The sequence below is a fragment of the Perca flavescens genome, chromosome 19 (assembly GCF_004354835.1).
Source record: "Perca flavescens isolate YP-PL-M2 chromosome 19, PFLA_1.0, whole genome shotgun sequence".
NCBI classification, from domain to species: domain Eukaryota; kingdom Metazoa; phylum Chordata; class Actinopteri; order Perciformes; family Percidae; genus Perca; species Perca flavescens.
In genome coordinates this window covers 11534323-11554990 of record NC_041349.1, presented here as the reverse complement: position 1 = coordinate 11554990, position 20668 = coordinate 11534323, and the positions used below count along the sequence as shown (strand labels likewise).

At 39.8% G+C, this 20668-nt stretch overlaps 1 protein-coding gene across 1 annotated transcript; it reads left to right on the top strand.

The window, feature by feature from the left end:
• Positions 1–4496: 4496 nt before the first annotated feature.
• ovol1a (ovo-like zinc finger 1a) lies at positions 4497–19065 on the top strand. Its single transcript, XM_028606152.1, has 5 exons — positions 4497–4723; positions 14127–14356; positions 15127–15369; positions 17147–17291; positions 18421–19065. Exons 1-5 carry the CDS (start codon positions 4624–4626, stop codon positions 18732–18734), a joined length of 1032 nt encoding a protein of 343 aa, XP_028461953.1. The 5' UTR covers positions 4497–4623; the 3' UTR covers positions 18735–19065.
• Positions 19066–20668: the final 1603 nt, after the last annotated feature.

Genomic DNA, 20668 nt, shown 5'->3' with positions numbered 1-20668 from the left:
TCCAGTGTGTAACGTGTTTAGTTGTTCATTATCAAAATCTGTGTTGCCCGTTCACAAACTTGTCCTTTTTCATGAATATTTACCACCACCATCAATTCCAAGTATTCCTTTTGGCTTGAAATTTCACATTTGCATTCGCATGAACTGGGGTAGACTCTCCATATTCATGCGCCATCTTGAAATACGTTAGCCGGTAAGAGACATACACAATATACTCCTCTGCTTTTTGCGTTTTCGGTTAACATGATAAACTCACAGGTGCTGCCAATGGGTAACAATACACATTACGGTACAAATCTATTTTGTACAATTTTTTATGCACTTTTACATCTTTGTGACGCACACTGGTCAAGCCTCTCAAAATACAACACATGCACGCACACACACACACACACACTCACGTGATTATTAGATCTTGGTAGGAGCATGCTGCATGCTTATTGGCTCACGGGCGCTGATAAGATTTACTCCTTTAGGTATTGAAATTTGGTATTGAATGACGAAACATTTTTCGAAACTTGATACTAAGAAGGCAATTCGGTCGGTGCCTAAAAAGTATCAAAGTTCAGTACCCAGCCCTACACCTGACCTCATTTCTTTCTGATATCTTGGCCACAGCTCTGAATTACTTACCAACCTGCTCCCTTACTGCAATTTCCCCCTAAATGAGTTGCAAACTGAGCACAGAAGGCCTGCCAAATATGTTACGGCACTGTGGATAAGAACACACAACTAATTATTACACCCATCCTCATTGAGAAGGCCTTATGTTTGGTTTTCACTTAACGGGTATTTGTAGTGACAGGAAACAATTTGCCTGCACAAAGCCAGAGTGGGGAAATTGCTTTTTGTTTCTCTTCTTAGCAGTGAAAACCGAAACTAGGGACAGACTGTTGTGTTGTTAAATGTTAGGTGGATGGAGGGTTTTGATGAAGAAGAAAGATATCGGAGTTAAAGCCCTTGTTCGAGCCAAGACAAGATGGAGAGGAACATCATATAGCCGAGATTACACAAAATAAACACACTGTGGGAGCACTGGTCCGGTAGCATACTGTTCCTGTGTGTGTGTGTGTGTGTGTGTGTGTGTGTGTGTGTGTGTGTGTGTGTGTGTGTGTGTGTGTGTGTGTGTGTGTGTGTGTGTCTGTCTGTCTGAGGGACAGAGAGGGACAGAGAGAGTACTTCTGTCTTTTTCCTGTGTGTTGTAATGTTTAGATTCCAGGTGTTTCGAGAGGCCAGTGTATGTGCGTGTGTGTGTGCGTGTGCGTGTGTGTGTGCGTGTGTGTGTGCGTGCGTATGTGTGTGTCAGAGAGACAGAGAGGGACAGAGAGAGAGAGAGAGAGTTTAAGAAAGTGCAGTTATATTTATTACATTTGTAATTCTGTCTTCTTCCTGTGTGTTGTAATGTTTAGATTCCAGGTGTTCGAGATACCAGTGTGTGTGTGTGTGTGTGTGTGTGTTAATTACAAAGACAAGAGAACAGTGGAGAAGCAGGAGGGGGTTGTAAACACACACAGCAGGGAGGGGAAGGTGGGGCAAACACTGATCTCTGAATGACTCGTTTACATACATACACAAAGGGCCTTTATTTGTCGTTTTAAGGTAATATTATACTTAATGAAGTACTATGATACTGCTGTTAAACGGCAACATCCCTGACACATACAGTACTTATACACTGTGGCACTACTAGGGAATGCAAAGCCACAGTAACCGGCGGATAACTAGAGGAAGAAGGTAAATCACATTCTTACAAACTTCTGTGTGGACCGTATATATACGAAGACTAGCGACCACTTTGTGGAAGCTATCGGGGATCCAAATAAAGAATTACATCCATTGTTGAGTCATCTGCTGACTGTTGTCCCTGTGGATCAATTTTGTAGGACAGGTTTGTCGCGTGTTCCAGGAACTTTAGGACCAAACAAAGCGAAGAGGCATTTAGTTATTATGCTCCTCAGCTGTGGAACAAACTGTGAGCTCATTTGCATCAGGGCTGACTGCAGCTTTCTCATGAATCTGACACATTCTATTCTTGTCCTTAAATGTCCTCTTACTGGCTTCATTTATTGATTTTAATGTCTATTTTATTATGTTTCCGAATTTGAACTCTTCTCTTGTTGCACATGCCCTTTGTCTCTTGAATGTCTTCTTGTTTAGGTTTACAATGTGTTTCTATTCCTCTGTGAAGGACATTTAGTTGCCTTGTGTATAAGTGCTAAATTTGCCTTGCATTTGCCTTGTGTATAAAATGCCAGAAAATGCACATTGCAATTTCCCCGAGCCAAGGTTGCATATTCAAATTGCTTATTTTGTCCGAGCAACAGTCCAAAAAAACCCCAAAATGTTAAGTTCAACATCATACAAAGGGAGAGAAAAGCAGCGAATGTCATCACATGAGAGGAGGTGCAACCAGTTGGTTCTAGGCATTTTTGCTTGAAAAAAAACCACTACAGAAATTCACCAAAAACAGAGAAGAAGAGGCGGAGCATGCCCATAAAGCTTGCGCGCTCAGTATGCAGTAGAAGAAGAAACCAGACACACGAAGACGATGACGAAAATGGCTAGTGTAAGGAAACCAGAATTGTTTTGTATGGACTGAATAGTGAATTGTTCTACCAAAAAGCGTTTCCGTGTGGATGGCCCCCAAATTTCACTTGTTATCGCTCGCGAGAAAAGTAGAAAGAAAGAAGGTCCACTATTTCAATACACAAGTTCTGTGTTTCACCCTCAAATAAATGTGATTCTTGAGACTTCTAATATCTTAAAATACAATAAAAGCTTATCAGGTGCGTTCTGTATGAATATTTTAGATTTACCACCTTGCTGGCTCATTTGCACACACCTCCCTCATCATTCTGATATTTCCGGCACAATAAAAAGGCAGCATTGAGACGAGGGGAGTTTTGTCAAAGGTTTCTACTCCAAATAAAGAGTAAAGATTTTTTGATAATTGAAAAGATTTAACCTGAAGAACAAGCTATAGCCTATAGTGTATATCTGTGTCGACGATGACTGGAAAAAGTACTGTGGTCACTGTAAAGTAATTGTTGTTAAGGCTGACGGCATCATATGCAAATACAGTATAACATGATGTGAATGGCCTACACAGAAAGCCATTTATTATGCACATTTACATATTAAACATGCAGATCACACCCCTGAGCAGACCAGCTTCAGTGCAGCAGCTAAAAACGAAACAAAGAAGACTCAAAGATACGTTCCCATGAGCCATGAGAAAAAAAACATAACATGTATGGAATGGTGTGTTAAGTTAAAGAACACAACAGGGAGCGTGAAAAATAAAGATGTTATTTTATTGTCTTGTATGTAGATTTAAACTTTGGAGCTTCTGGCTTATTGATTTTTTGTTGAGATGTACATAGATGTAAATAATAAAAAATAAAATAAAAATCCCGAAAACACGTGGGATGTTTTGAATATGCAAAATGTTTTGAACAATACAGGCGAATAATAAGTTCCTGCACATAAATAAAAAAACATTTGCACCATAAATTGTTGCAAAAAAACAATTCACCAGAATTCAGGAAATTAAAGTGTTTGATGCTCAGCATTTTCTGTTGGATGACCCCCCCCCTCCTGTTTATCATGTGTCCCCGGTCCCCACCCAATGTTAAAACGACCTACGCCCCTGCCTCTGGGATAATAAAGTTAAAGTTTAAAATGGTTTAACAAAAAGAACAGATGATGAACTTTGGCTACATATTACCTGTGTCTAAAAGAGCCTATGCTGTTCCAGAGGCTGTTTATTTACTGGATTGGGTTAAAACGATACATATTGCACGCCTTTATTAGCCGTTTGACTGCAGTTCCAGGGGGGAATGTGTGTGCAGTTATGTCTCTGTTGTAGCCTACTCTTCACCCCCCCCCCCCCCCACCCCCGCCTCCTCACACACTCGCTCTTCCCCAAATTGTCTTTTTCTCCTTGTCATTTGCACCGTTTCCCACACCTTGAAGCGGAATGGAGAAGAGGTGGAGAAAGAGAGGGGAAAGACTGAGAGGGCAGGGAGAGGTAAACCGGTTCAGCAGGTATACAGAGGCCTAACCTAACCCAGACTCTCCCCGGCTTGTTGTCACCGTTATTTCTGACGCGCATGCGCGCTGGCGCCTGTTTCCTGCTTTTTCAAACGAGTACCTGTGCTGCTGTTTGACCCACCTCTATCGTCTGTGTGTGTGTGTGTGTATGTGTGTGATCAGGATACAAGCCGCTCTCGCAACCCACTATCACACACTCTCCCGTTATTCCAGCTCGCTGTAGGGGATACTCGTCTCTACCTGTCCGGGTTGCACACCTGAGCAGACTCACCTGTCGGACCGAAAAGACTTCTCGTTCCTTTTTTTTTTTTTTTTTTTTTTTATTTGGATTGAGAGCTGAAAAAAAAAATTAGGTTGGGAGAAAGGTGTGCGAGGCAACAACAACAACAAAAAAAAGAAGGAGGTTAAAGCGGCGCACCGCTTGCGAAACGAAAAGAAAGGTGCAAGGAGAAGGGGACCGACACCTTCCATTTTTTTCTGCCACTTTGGAACTTTTTTGTGGACTTTACGTCGTGGAAAATCGACTTCACTGAATACCTACATAAAAAAAGCCCTGCGTGTTAATTAAGCATGCCGAGAGCCTTTCTGGTAAAAAAGTCGAATGTTTCGCCGGGAAAGCGGAACTGGAGCGAGCTGCCTGATCATGAGCGAGGGGACGTCTACATCCCAGGTGAGTCCACGCTGCTGTAATGAGCCACAGCCTATTAGTTGTTTAAAAATAATAATATATATATATATACACAGCGGGTCCTGGCGCGTCTCTGGGTGCGTTTACGCACGAATTTCGTGGATTTCCATGCGGTTTTGGATCCACCAGGAATGTGCGGGTGGGGAGGGAGTGGGGGGTCGGGTTGTGATTGTAACGGGGCGGCTCGCAGTCCCATCCGGGGCCCCAGAGAATAACGGGAAACACAGCGGGCCGTGAAGAGAGTGTATAGTTCCCGCATGCAGGGTGAAGTTGCGGATGTTTGTCTTTTGGCCTTATTATTAATGTTTGTGTGAGTCAGAACAAACGTTTAAATCGGACTGTCCACGTTAAAGTATTTAATTATTAAACATAGGCCTATTCATTTTTTTTAATTATTATTATTATTTGAAGCTCACATTAAACACATTACGTCAGTAGATAACAGAAGTCGGTATGTTTGCACTTTCATATCCGTCATTTACCAAGGCACTGTGTGTTGCGGCCTAACAGGCTATCAAGGGCCCGTTGCTTTTCACATAGCGACCTTCAACCCCTGATTGCGGCGCCCTTCCTCCTTGTACAGCTTGTACAGCCCTGCATTGAATTATGAATCCCACACATGAGTTTGAGTTGATTGAATTCATGCTCACAGTTAAACAATGAATAAATCAATAAAAAGCAGAATTCACATCAGTTTAGAAAAATAGAAAGTCTAGCCCTATACAAATAAAACAAATACACATAATTACACAAAAGCTCTCATATATGTATAGGCTGCACACATACAAATAGCCATCCATTTATCAACCATTCATATGGTCCACGTAAGTGCCTTGGAAACACACACAAAAGATATAGGCCTAGATAATAAGAAATATAGACTTATTATTTCGCCTTTTGACTGCTCAGTTAGTTCTATCCTTTTGGTGAGAGCTTGAGTTTAAAAGTTTAGTAGCTACAAGGTTGGGATTGTGAGCCTTGATGGGAATGATTCTTCCAGACCTAAGTTCTCCTCACATCCTTTCAATCCAAAAACCCGTTCTTCAGACATGACATGGGTGATGGTGATGGCATTATTGTTTTCATTGCTGTCCGGACGTCCCACGAGAAATAACGTTTTCTGACTTGGGTGCCTCAACTGGAAAAAAAAAAAAAAAAAAAAAAGAAAAAGTAGCCTACAAGAGCTGACATGTTGTTAACTGTCAAATGTTGAGCTTGACGTCTGTGGCTTTTCAGTTACGTTGTGTTTGCCCCCTCGTCCTTGCATTTAAATGACAAGTAACAGGGAGTCCACTTCTACTCCGTGAGAACAATCTCCATTGTTGCCATCGGCGGAGTTTTTATTGTAAGACCACGTCGGTATCAGATAACAAGTAACGGGACTACACCCAAAACCTCTCTCTCTCTCTCTCTCTCTCTCTATCGCTCTCCTTCTCTCTCTCTCTCTCCCCTCCCCCTCTTTCTCTCTCTCTTGTCTTTTTCCTCCACATCTCATCACCGTTAACTTTTAATCATTGACTTTTACATCCTCTCTGGTGTTTGAAACCGGAACACTTGGATGAGCTGAACTGCGGCTAACTTTCCGGTTGTTTGAAAGAACTAATAACCCTGTCAAATAACAGTTTAGAAGCATGCATGGATTTTCTGGAACCATCGGCAGCACACGTGAAGCTTGTGGACGCTATTTTTACGCACAGAAAATCACATTTACTTATTTAATGCGAGGGGATTCTGTAAACTGTGTGTTATTAGCCTAACTGTGACTTTTAGTCATGGTCAATAAGAATAAGTCGTCGTAGAAAAGTTATTTAGATCAAAATATTTAATTTGTCATAAAACAACTGCGCGTCGATGCGTAATACGCATAGTTAACACTCCTTACCAAACCCAGCAACTGTCTGAGCCAAAGTCTCTGGTATGTGCCGTTACTTGACGTACCTGCCTGACGTGTGGGGACACACACACACACACACACACACACACACACACACACACACACACACACACACACACACACACACACACACAGGTATGATAATTGCAGGCTTGTTGAATATTTGTATCAGGCGCTAGGTGCCATCCGTTTGGACAGTTTTTTTTTGGTGTGGGTGTGTGTAGAAGTTTATTTTTATCTTCAATCCACAAACATGTGTCAGTGCCTGTTTCCGATGCATCAGCAGTCTCAAATTAGCCTCTAACTTAGACACATAACAAGTGTATATCACTCACACTGGCTGGTTTATCTGCGATCAGGCAAAACATTGGTTATAAATGCAAAAAAGGGTTTAAGGTAGAACTCTAACATGTGTAAAAGGCCACGCTGCCAAAGGAAAATACAAAGTATGGAAAAATGCAATAAGTACAAACATTAACATCTTACAGTATTACAAACTGAAACATTAATGCATTTCAATATTGACGGTGTGAGCCAGATTACACGGGATATTTTAAGATAGGGAAGAAGATACAGGGAAAGATCAGCCTTTATCGATATCCAGAGGGGGGAATTCAGGTGTTGCAGCTCCACAAAGACAGAAATAAGTACAGATAAATAAGGAAGTTAAAAAAAGAAAGAATTCAAGGAACACGGTAAGATTAAGATCAGCAAGTCTGGTATACATTTAAACAGAGGACACCAGAATAATACTGGGATAATGATACTTACAATACTTAGTGTTGTCTGTGTTAATATAGCAAAATAGCTGCTAAAGGTAAGCTCTTATTACAGGTTTTTATAGATAGTATTCAAATATTATATTTTCTCTGATTTTAATCTATGAATGCATAACACAAACAGACAATTTAATCGGGATACCTTAAATTTGGTACTGACACATGTTTGAGATAAGACGATTCATACCATTCACACATGTTTGCTCATCATGCAAGCTGCAGCTCAGAGACTGTTAGCCTAGCTTAGCATAAAGCCTGGAAACAAACCAAAAACAAGCAACAAAAAGCAGCTAGCCTTGCTCTGTCCAACGGTAAATAAATCTGCCTACCAATAACACCTCTAAAGCTCAGATTCTCGGTGGAGTGCTAAACCCAAAATCCAATAGGCATGTTCCAAAAAGTAGTACATCTAAAGTTTCCGACGAAATACTAATACAATTTCACATGTTTAATTAGGCTCACGTCCCAACACATCAACGCTGACGCGTTTCAGCTCTGAAGAAGGCTTTGTGCCGAAACACGCCTAATTAAACTAACTTGGGAACTTGAGATGTGCTACCCGTTTCTTCACTTTTTGGAACGCACATCTAAAGCTCACTAATTAAAACGTTATGTCCCGTTTGATTAATCAAAACAGGAGTGTAGAAACAACGAGCTTCGTAGGTATTGTTATTTACCTTTGGACAGAGCCAGGCTAGCTTTTTCCCTCTGTTTCTAAATGTTATGCTAAGCTAGGCTATGCTAACCAGCTGCTGGCTGCGGCTCCATATTTAGAACACAAATGAGTGGTATCGGTCTTCTCATTTCACTTTTAGATAAGCCCCCTGTTTCCTTTAGAACTTTTGAATTAGCGAGTTTTCTTTTTTCACTTTTTGAATAAGTGTGTTTACTTTTTTAAGATAATTTTTTGGGCATTTTTAGGCCTTTATTTGACAGGACAGCTTAATACATGAAAGGGGAGAGAGAGGGGGGAATGACATGGAGCAAAGGGCCGCAGGTCGGAGTCGAAATGGGCCCTCCGCATTGAGGAGAAAACCTCCATACATGGGCGCCCGCTCTACCAACTGAGCCATCCGGGCGCCCAGCGTGTTTCCTTTTTAACTTTTTGAATTAGCATGTTTCTTTTTTAACTTATGAATACGCGTTTCCTTTTCAACTTTCCAATAAGCATGTTTCCCAAAGTGGCCCACCAGGGACCGAGTACCCAGGGCCCTCATGTGAAGATGCTAGAATGAATAGCTGTGGATGCGGTGAGGGGACCATATAAAACGCCTTTCTACAGGGCCAAGAATGTTGTGCTACGCCCCTGTATGTGCGCATGCTCTCCCACTGATCCGACCCGGCCACAAAATCTTCCAGGTTTTTACTTTAATGTACATAATACCTGAATATTGTGAAAAATATTGTAATACCGTAATACAGGATGTCAGCCGATAACAATAATTTAATTTAATAATTTAAACAGATTACAGATTGCACAAAATAAAGCTTCTCGGCTTGTCCTTAACTGTTCTTTTAGAACAAGTAGGGACATGCACAATCAGTTAACATGGCTTCATGTAAGAAGCAGAATTAATTATTCTCTTATTAAATTCTTAAAAAATTTAATTATTACAAAAGTACCAGAAATAATTTATGAAAGATTGACTTTTTTCAGTGACATTCATACTCATTCCACGCGCCAATCAAGTGAAGGGCGTTTCTTGTTACCCGTCTGTCGAACAAATCAACTTCAAAGAACATCATGTTATAGAGCAATGGTGGCATGGAACTTGCTCCCGTTGTTTTTGGTTTCAGAGAGGCACAATGTCAGTTTTTCCAAAAGACTGAGACTGTATTTATTTACTTTGGAGTAACTGTAATTATGTTTTAATAATGACCTCATAATGAGCAACGGCAATGGAAATGTGAATTTTATTTTATATTATACCTAGAGAGTGGTAATATTTTGTACATGTTAGAGCTTATATATTGTTATATGGTTATGTTGTTATGTTTAGTGTATATGTGTTATGTTGTGTTTTAGTTATATGATTTAGAAGATGTTATGTGCACTTCTGTATTTGTCTTCATTGTTGTACAGCTTTGATGTTAATATTTTGGTAAAAATTAAGACCCCAGGAAGAATAGCTGCTGCTTAATGGAGTAGCTAATGGGGATCTAAATAATAAACAATAAACAACATCAGCCTGACGATTTATCAGTTGGGCTCTAATTATGTGCGTTCATCGTATCAGAGAGGGTTTCCACTCATGGTCTATCCCGAGGCTTCTGCAAGGTTAATGTTTATTGGATAAGAGGAAATGTAACAGGCCCTGAAGACAGTCCACTGCGGCAGATAGGACGCCTTCAGCAAAAACACACACACACACACACACACACACTCACACCCTGTGTTTGTTAAAGTTATCTACCGATTGTTGGCTCCCAGTTGAGAGACGTCAAGTTCATTTCGAACAACACAACTCTCTCTCTCTCTCTCTCTCTCTCCACAGGGAAACCATTGGGGTATTTCAAACCCCTCACCCTACCTACCTACAGACACACGTATCCAAGCACACACACACACTTCATTCATCGGTGAGGGGGGGGGGGGAGGGTGAACAAACAATACAAGATGAGATTAAATGTCCGGCCAGCAGCAGTCGCCACAGAAACTATCACCACGCAGGAATAATAAAGAAAGATTTACAAACACGGTCTGTACGCTGCTCTCCGAGCTAAAACAATCGAGTCACTCAAACACTTTGTGACGTAAAGAAACCATTCAAAGTTAGACATTGGTACGGTAAATAGTTTAGGAATTATAATGAAAGGGTACAAAAAGGTCTAAATGTCAACTATATATGGTTTAGGCTTCCTCGAACGTGAGGATTTAACACTAATGTTGTATAATTGGACATTGGAAATCTTCGGGTTTTGGACTGTTGGCCGGACAAAAAAAGAGTATTTGAAGATGTCGTTGTGGATATTTTTCACAATATTTAGGTATTATGTACATTAAAGTAAAAACCTGGAAGATTTTGTGGCCGGGTCGGATCAGTGGTAGAGCAGGCGCACATACAGGGGCGTAGCACAACATTCTTGGCCCTGTAGAAAGGCGTTTTCTATGGGCCCCTCACCGCATCCACAACTATTCATTCTAGCATCTTTTTGGGCCCTCCTCACATGAGGGCCCTGGGTACTCAGTTTGCATTTATTACGTACTGGGTGTCTGTGGCAACATTCCTGGAAAAAAATCCCAAGTGGCCCTCAGTGACACGTTTTCCATCACTCTGCTGTGATTGGTCAGCCAGAGAAGGTAGGCGGAGCTAGTATAAAAGCTACACTCTTCGAGTCACTTGTGTGTGAAGCGGCATCATGTTCTTTTTGTTTTTTTCGGTCTCTGTAGGGTTGTACGATATTGACAAAATGTGATATTGCGATATCGATTATGAATATTGCGATATCGATATTAATTTAGATATTTTCTATGTAAAATTACTAAACTTATGGGAAAACGCATCAAAATAGATTCATAACAAATAAAAAACAAGTTTTGTTACAACACAAGGGTTATTTCAACTGACAGTCATATTGGACTGGTTAAACATGAATAAATAAATAAAGAACATGTCTACAGAACAGGACATGTTTTACTGGTTGTACAGTGTAAAAAACTATACATAAAGAACATGTCTACAGAACAGGACATATTAGAAACAATAAAAATAAATATAAAAAAAAATAGCATACTTAAAGCGACACTTTCAGTATAATATTGCGCAACGTGATAATGATATTGAGTGGATATATCAAGCACCCCTAGGTCTCTGCTAGCGTTGCAAGTAAACGGTTACTATGGCCTAACAAACAAAGAAAAGAGTTAAGAGTGCAGAAAATGAAACGAAAAAAAACAAAGTGAAAATGAGATCCAAAAACACACCTGCAATTAATTGTCACCATATGTATGTTGGCAATTGTTTCTAAACTTCAAACAATATAACAAAATAATCCAAGGAAACCTCAAAAAAGGCGACAAAATCTCCAAAAAACTAACAAGAAAAACTTTTCAAGAAACAAAAAAAAAAAAAAAAAAAAGCCCAGTTTTGATTATTATCCCCCTAGTAAATTATGCCTATGCTGATACATACATACACAACACTCACAGACACAGTTGTCTTGTTGTTTTAGCTGTAGCATCAGCTGGGCTAGCCAGAGGCCAAAGATAACACAAACGGGGATCTTGGAGATTGTAACTTTAAATGTTTCATTATTAATCGTTATTGATTGGCATTCAGAAGGCATGTGTGTGTGTGTGTGTGTGTTGTAGGATTACGATGAAATGTATGTAGTTTTCTGAATCTGAAAAGACCCAGCTGTTGATGTGTCACAGTGTACACAGAGCTGTCGCTGTGTGTCACAGCGTACCGTTAACTCAGTTGTTTTGTCTTTTCATCTTTTCATCTGCATGGCTTACTGGGCATGGGGCTCCATTTGCATATGCCTTTTGAGTTTTATCTGATTGAGGCCCGGCAGTGTCAACTGATTAGTTGTCTTCACTGAGCTGAACCACACCTGCCTCCGGGCTACCTGAACACACACACACACACACACACACACACACACACACACACACACACACACACACACACACACACACACACACACAAAGACATGCACACACACCTGCTTTTGGAGTCTCAAAAGGTTTCTATGACTCTACATCTCGCTCTGTCTCCCTCATTGAGTGGTGTTTTGTTATATTGTACACACACACACACACACACACACACACACACACACACACACACACACACACACACACACACAGACAGGCATCCACCCCTGCGGGGGTGGATTATTTGGAAAAGGTACAGAGCTGGTGCTGCAAGACTGTCTGGTTAGACAAGTCTAACTGTAATGTGTGTGTGTGTGTGTGTGTGTGTGTGTGTGTGTGTGTGTGTGTGTGTGTGTGCAAAATAAGAAGAACAAAACAAAAAGCCAAACTTGCATACACACACAAATACATACTTAACTCTGCATGTTTGCTAATTGAGCGATTGTGCAAATAGGAACCGGTGCAGGCTGGTTGCTGCACATTGTGAAATTCTATAGCACGAGAAATATCTATACTTTGTTCTCTCTCTCTTTCTCTTGATTTCCTACACTCTCTCGCCCCTTAGCCTCCTATTCCCGTATTTTTTAAAGATTAAAGATGATTTAAAGAGATCCCTTTCTATTTAGCTTACTTACATTTATAACTTAAGTTAATGTGAGGACATGCTTGATTTTCATACATTTTCATGAATTATCGATGTGTAGGATGTGCTGCTGTATGAACCGGTGCGCATCGACACAGAAGCTCATTTAGTGATCCGAATAATTGTGTAACCAAAGGACTCTCTTTTAAAAGGAGCAGTGCAAGGATTTAGTGTTCCATAACTCACAAGAAAAATGGTTAAAACTGAAGCTGCAGATGCCGAGATATTGTTACTTTTATTGAGGGCAATCTACAACAAACACTGTGTCCTACATTTCCCATAAGGCAACTCAATGATGCGTTTAGTTAGATCCTTGATTCCTTGTAAATGTCCGCATCTGTTAACTCCACACCCCGTCTTGTAACTCTGGCTTTTTGTTAAAAATTGGTAGTCTCCAAGACAAAAAAACCCTGACATCATTAGGGTTTATTTTCTCAGATTTCCCAAAACTTCTCCAGAGCCACAGAAGACATTTTTACTCCCCATGACAAGTACATTAAACTTAACCCTTAAATTGTTCCTCTAATCTTTACTTATCATAGTAAGCATACTCACAATCATGATAATAATCATTTTTCTAATCATCTTTGTTAGAGCACCTTTTTGAAGCGGTGTTACAAAGACTAAAATAATTCAGAAAAAAACAACAAATCAAGTAGAATCAGGATCTTATTTATATATATTTTTTACAATAGAGACTTATATTTAAAGTGGCTATAATCAATATTTTTTAGAATTACAATTTATCAAACGACAATGAGACCATGTAAAAGGAGTTGCTCGTAATGATAAAACCTCCAGAAAATGATCATCAGATTCTGCAGCTTCCACTTTAGCTTCACTGAGCTTTATAACCAGTTCTAGCTCCTTGTTCAGCAACTAAAATACCAGATAAATACCAGATATTTCCCTCAGGAGATGGTAGAGACCTAAAAATAGAGCTAAAAGTGAATTGCAGGTTAAAGAAGAAACCCATCAGGCTTCTTTCAACCAAATTGCCCAAAGATATAACAAATGGTTAACGCTCTTCCCAAGTAAAATGAAGGATTGGATCAGTACTTTTATTGAATTTTGGGTGTTTTCTTCAAAACAAAATTCATAGCATTTGAAAAAACTATTGAAATGGTTTCAAAACAGTATCCTGAATGAACTTTGACATATCCGTGAACACCCATCAACATATATGTTCCTCTGATCTTATTTGTCAAAACTATTAGTCAAAATAATTCACAATTTCTGCTTTTTTACCTCCGCAATTAGGTATAATTTCATATAAATTACGTTTATTGACCATGAATTCCAAAAAGAAGTGCAAAAGTAAGTTAGAATGAAGTTAGCTAAGAAGATGTAACACTGTTGGGTGGTAAACTTTATGCTATAAATGGGCAAAACAACAAGTGCATTGTCGCTGGTATAAGTCAACACAAGGGTTAACAGGTGACACTGACTCTTCCTCTCTCTTCTTCCAGTCTCCATCTTCCCTCCGACCGCCCTGATGATGGAGGCCGAAGCCAGCCTTGCCGAGACGACGCCGCTCTGCCTCTCCAAGCGCTCCGTCTCCGACGCGCAGACACACGCCGAGCTGCCGTCCAGCACGATGCTGGGCCGACCGCAGAGCCCGCCGCCTTCGCCGGAGCAGAGGTCCGATGTCAGGAGGAGTTCGCAGGGCAGCTCTACATACGTCCGCTCCAAAATCAAGGTGAGGGAAACCTGGGAAGCGGTGGCTGACAAATAGGGCCTTCTTAGTAGCCTATCGAATATCCAAAAATGCTTCGTCATTCAATACCAAATCGTAAAGATGTGGCGGGAGGAGCCTGGGATCGAACCGCCAATCTTGCGGTTGAGGGGAGACCACTCTCTTTGATGCGTTACATAAGGAGGGAAGGTTTTGGGGTACCAACTGAAATATGTAAATCATCAAAATGTCTGAATTACAAAAGACTACACCCCATAAACTGGTGTATATTTTTCTTATTGAATGTCTTAATTTGACCTATATCTTCGCTTTATTTCCAGATCAGGTATCATTTTCAAATAATGATTTCATTTTGTATTATATTCTTTTTTCACATGTTAGATTTACAATATGGGGGTTAAAATTTGGGGTTTCAAACTTTGTTTGAGTGATTTTATATCAATTAATAACATCCCTAAATCAGTCTTTTAATATCTGCCTTTTCACCATGGATGTGTTAGCACAAGTTCTCTGAGAATCGCTTTTATATCCGAGCTAAACTGGTATTGTAACTGAAATCTCCCTAACCAAACAGATATTGAATCAAAATATAATCAAATCGGGGCCTTGTGAATCGATTTGGGATATCATTGCCGATACCCAGCACTAGTGGGATTGTAGCTCAGTGTTGCATGTTAAAGCGGTAGAAATGAATGAAACAATGTCTTTATAATTGCAGATAAATTAAGTCGAATGTGAATAATTAATGTGTCCATTCATTCTCTCCCTGGCAGGTGACTACAGGCGAGTTACCGCCCGACCCAGCTCTTCTTCCTCTCTCTCTTCCTCCCATTCCCGCCCCACCAGCTCCAACTCCGACTCCAACTCCAACTCCAACTCCAACTCCGAACGCCACTGTGATGCCAGTTGCCTTGACGACAAGCCCCGACCCCAGGGAAGTGGTCTCCATGGTGACCAGATCAGCAGGTCATACTCAGAGATCACAATCGGGGGCAACGGCGGCGTTTGTGTGCCAGGTGCGTTTTTGTTGAAGTAATATACTTTATAATGCAGCGTAAACACATTCTCTGGTGCCGAAAAAAATGTTCATTGAAACATTGCCAACCAAAAATATATAACAATTTGTATGTAATTACCTTTGTTGATGATTAGGGATGTAACAATGCATCGTGAATCAGTTAAAAATCAATATGAGTGTGTAAAGTTGACAACCGGATAAGATAGAAAATGAATTGCGATGCCATTTTAAAATGTCCCAGGGCGTAATCTTCTAGAGATGTCACTTGTTTGACTTCAGACGTCGCTACATCTTCTCAGTTTATTTATTTGAGAAATCTAATTATTATTATTTTTATTTCATTTCTGTTATTTAAGATAAAATGCAATTTCGGTTGCACTTTTAATAAGAGGACACATCTGTTCTTTTGATCAGTTTATAGAAATACATGAATATTTCCAGTAATTTGTCTGGAGCTCATTCTGTTAAAACAGAACAGAGCCTGAGAAAATCGTTATCAGGAACTTAAAATGGTGAGTCGAATGGAATGGTGAGCTGAGTATTGTTACAGACATACCGTTACACCCATAACGATGATATTAATTCGCTGTACTAGATAGCTGCATAACAACAACGTCGAGGTGACATGACATAGCAGCCGTGACGCCAGATGCTCCACATTGTTGCATTTCAACAGTACCAAAACATGGACAAACCAAAAAAAAATTGTCTTTGCAAATGTTTTATGAGGAAGAAAATGCATGAATCGTGTTTGTTAGGCTTCAGGAACACACACACACACACACACACACACACACACACACACACACACACACACACACACACACACACACACACACACACACACACACACACACACACACACACACACACACACTCCCCTTTTGGTTGGAAACATTGAGGCAGGTAGACAAAACATGATGCTAATTTTTCACACTGCCACTAAATTCTATATATTCCACCTCCACCTCACGGTGAACCTAACTTATAACAATCAGTGCTCTGTTACAAGTCTGCTTGCCCTCTTGTCCTTTGTTGTCTGTTGTCTGTCCTGTCCCTGGTCTGTCTTAAATGCTCTACTTTAAGTAGTAACTGCACAGTATGTATAGTCTATAATGTGTGTGCACTAAATGTAGCCTGTCTCAAATGTCGTTTTAATATATTTGAAATGTAACAGCGTGCTCAGCGTGTAACACCACTTGATCCACGGTGACACGTTGTTTCGTCTCACTATATACTAGGGCTGCTCCATCTTAGTTGATTAGTCGACTAATCCGTCGTTTTGGTCTTAGTCAACTTAGATTTTTTTAGTCGATTAGTCATGTTTTATGTTTTTTTCACGCTGAATGACTTATTTCCAAGAAACGTACGAGCACATCTCTGGTAAACACAAGAATTAAGTGTTGACATTTTACCTAATAATAGATATCACCGTGAAACCTACTTTGATTACTTTCATTAAGGCAATTATTTGTTGTATTACATGTTTTCTGAAATGTTGTGTTTAAATATGCAAAGGAGGCATTATCTTATTCAATATATGCATCCTTTTGCATGACTCTTTGCGGAGAAACTCAGATTTACAGATCTGTCGATTAAATCAACTAATCGATTATTCGATACAATTGAATGAGTGTTTAGTCGACTAAGAATTTCTTCAATCGAACACAGCCCTACTATATACAGTCTATGTGGTTGAAATGACAACAAAAAGCCACTTGACTTGACCTGAACATTGAATGCTGACATGATGTTTGTATTGTTGCTGCATGTAGGTTTGCCAGAAGACCTTCCAGTACCAGCGCATGTTAAACAGACATCTCAAGTGTCACAACGACACCAAGAGGCACCCGTGCAGCTTCTGTGGCAAAGGCTTCAACGACACCTTTGACCTGAAGAGACACGTACGCACACATACAGGTAGCTTCCCACTTTCATGTTTGTCACACACGTGCATTAACACAAAGGTATATATAACAATAATAGATGCAAGAATATGATACATATTCAAATCAGTGGTGGGAGAAGTATTTAGATCCTCGCTTAAGTGAAAGTACTAATACTACACTGTAAAAAAAATACTCTGTTAAAAGTATGTAAGTGGAGTCAGGAAAATGTACTTAAAGTATTAAAAGTAAAAGTATTCAATGCAGAAAAATCCTCCCATTTTAGAAAGTGGAAAGGATCCAAACAGTTGTGTGTTTTAATGGTCTAATCATCTGGCTGTTACATTGTTGGTGTTTGGGTGCAAAAATCTTAACGTGAAAAGTAACTAGTAACTACAGCTGTCAGATTAATGTAGTGGAGTAAAAAGTACAATATTTTACTCGGAAATGTAGTGGAGTAGAAGTAGAAAGTGGCATGAAAAGAAAAGTAAAGTAGAAGTGCCTCAAATGTGTACTTAAGTACAGTATTTGAGTAAATTTACTTAGCTACATTCCACCACTGATTTATAAAATGATATAAAAGCCTTTTTTTTTTTTTTTTTTTTTTTTTTTTTTTACATCAAGGCCAGGGGACTACACAAGAAAATTGTTTTTGGCCAATGCTGGCATTTTTAATTCATGCAAAAATCATGTGTTTTATGAATTAGCAATGTCCCCTTCTTAAATAAAGTGAACTGAATGACATTTGCCTTCTGTCATGAAAACACTGTCTTCCCCTCTGCAGTCAGTCTTATTAACAAGGCCCTGGACCCCCACTGACATTGACTCTTAACCCCCCCAAATCCCTGGTCACTACACTTTGCACTAACCTTCATCCTGGACTTTACATCTGCCCATTGCATATACTACATACTATATATTCTTAGCAAATTCTCCACTCAACCCATTCAGCCTCTTTTTTTATTATTCAAGTTATTTTGTATGTATATATTTGTTTTTTTCTGTATTTAGTGTTTATGTCATATTACTGTTTAATATGTTTGTTGGTTTGTTTGTTTATGTATGCACCTTTCACCAAGGCAAATTCCACATTAGTGTACTTATTGTGGCAATAAAACCTTCTGCTGATTCTGATTCTGGCTTGTCACATTTTCCAAAAACAGGAGTCCGTCCCTACAAGTGCACGCTCTGCGAAAAGGCCTTCACCCAGCGCTGCTCCCTGGAGTCCCACATGAAGAAGATCCACAGCGTCACGCAGAAGTACGCCTACAAGGAGCGGCGCAACAAGCTGTACGTCTGCGAGGAGTGCGGCCTCACGTCGGGATCTCAGGAGGAGCTGGTGATCCACCTCCACTCGCTTCACCCCGACAGCGCGCTGCTGAAGGGGAAGGCCGCGAGGAGAGCCGGCGGAGGATCGTCCCCAGGCTCCGCCCACGGAGCTGACAGTGATGATACCACTGGATCGGCGGGGCAGTAGAGAGGGGGGGAGGGGAACCCGGAAGCTCATCAAATGACAAACTCTGTACATTTGGACATATAAGTGAAGTGATGCAAGGACAGGTGGATGCCAATTTAAATATCAGTGGGGAAAGTACAGTAAATGTCTGTATATGTGTGTGTAAATGTATGTGTGTATGGATTTGGGTATCTGTAGATATCACACCTTAAACCTTAAATTAAATAATGCAAGGCCAAGCCTCTCTTTACATGTATATTTTGCTCATTAACGGCTCATGACAATACCGACATGTTTTTCTTCATCTGTATTGCGTGTGAATATTTCCTATGGGTGTGTCTCTGTACAGCAAAAAAAGATGAGTTTTTTTTCTATGAAAGTACTTTGTTCATTAAAGGAAGTAATATATATACATGATAATTCGTTTTCTTTTTTCGATCAAATATTTAGGTTACGGCATTCAAGTGAGGACAGGAAATGTTGCTACAGGCACAGAAGGAATTCTTGGCATGACTGTTGTCATAAAAAGGGAACATGTTCTATACCGAACAGTACCACTCCTCTAAAATACTACAGTTATTTGTAAGCAAAATTGTTATTAAAGTTTCCTCTTATGTTATTTTTTTTAGTCCAAAGAGTCAGCCTAATTTTATACAGTATGTCTCAGTTGCGGTGAATTTGAATACAAAAGTGTGAGTTCATTATGCTTTGCACTGCCTCTACAAACATTATGTGTGAGTGAGTGCATGGAAGATGGCTGTTTACGTTAATTATGCTACTTTTTTTTCCCCCTCGAGCTTTTGACTGTGTTTGAGAAAGAGAGCGGTTGTTGTTGGGTGAAGGTGAGGGTGTGGATTCTTGGTCTCTGTCGGGTCTTGTTGGAGGAATCCTGCAAACGCCCTTTCAGCCTGAGGAAACACAGAGGCGGATTCAAGTGAAGACCAGATAACGGTCTTGGAACTTAACTGACACTGATTGTATTAAAGAGGCTCCAGAAGTGATTTTGTCATTCACACCGTCCTTCTTCTGGTACATCATTTTTATTTCAAAGCATTGCAAAATAATGTATTTGCACATGTAGTTAAGACTGTTTTTGCCACATTTGGTTATTGGTTTATAGCTGACTTAACATTTTTATAAAGCTATTTGGTTTTTTGGGGTTCACACACAATCTATATTTATAGCCATGCTCGTGCTGTGGCTCTGGAGATTGTTTTCTGGAAATTTGAGTTTGGCGTTCGGTTGGTCCACAGTGAAATATCTCAACTTTCAGATGTATGGGCTTAACATTTTGTAGAGACAGACATTCATTGTCCCCCAGAGGATGAGTCATACTGACTTTAGTGATCCCCTGACCTTTCTTCTTGCACCACTGTGAGGTTGACAATTGTGGTTTTGTGTGAAATGTGTCAACATCTTTTAGATGAATTGTCAGAAGCTCAAAGCAAGTTCAAGTACAGTCCCACAGAAGTCACCACATACTGTAAATGTCGTGGAGTACAATATTTGCCTCTGAGGTGTAGTGGAGTGAAAGTAGGCCTATAAAGTAACAGAAAATGAAAATGAAAGTAAAGTACAAGTTGGCCAAATAGTACTTGAGTCTACTAAATGTATAGGTTATTTTCCCAATACTGTTAATTAGTAATTTACGTTTATTCATCCCTGTATTTCTTTCTCTTTCACATGAGATACACCAACTTGTTTTCAAGGGGGTTTCAAGTTAGCACGCCTTTAAGCATACAAATAATAATAATGCTAATTAATTAAACAATTCAATGACAAACCATAAAAAAACACAAAATTAAAAATAATAATAATAAACTAGAAATCAAATAAATGAACACAATATCATAACAATAAAAATCTTTTAAAATAAAAAAAATCCTTTTAAATATTCGCCGCTAGATGTCACTGTTGATATTTTTGCCCCCGGCCCTGTCGTCTTCTTCCGGTGA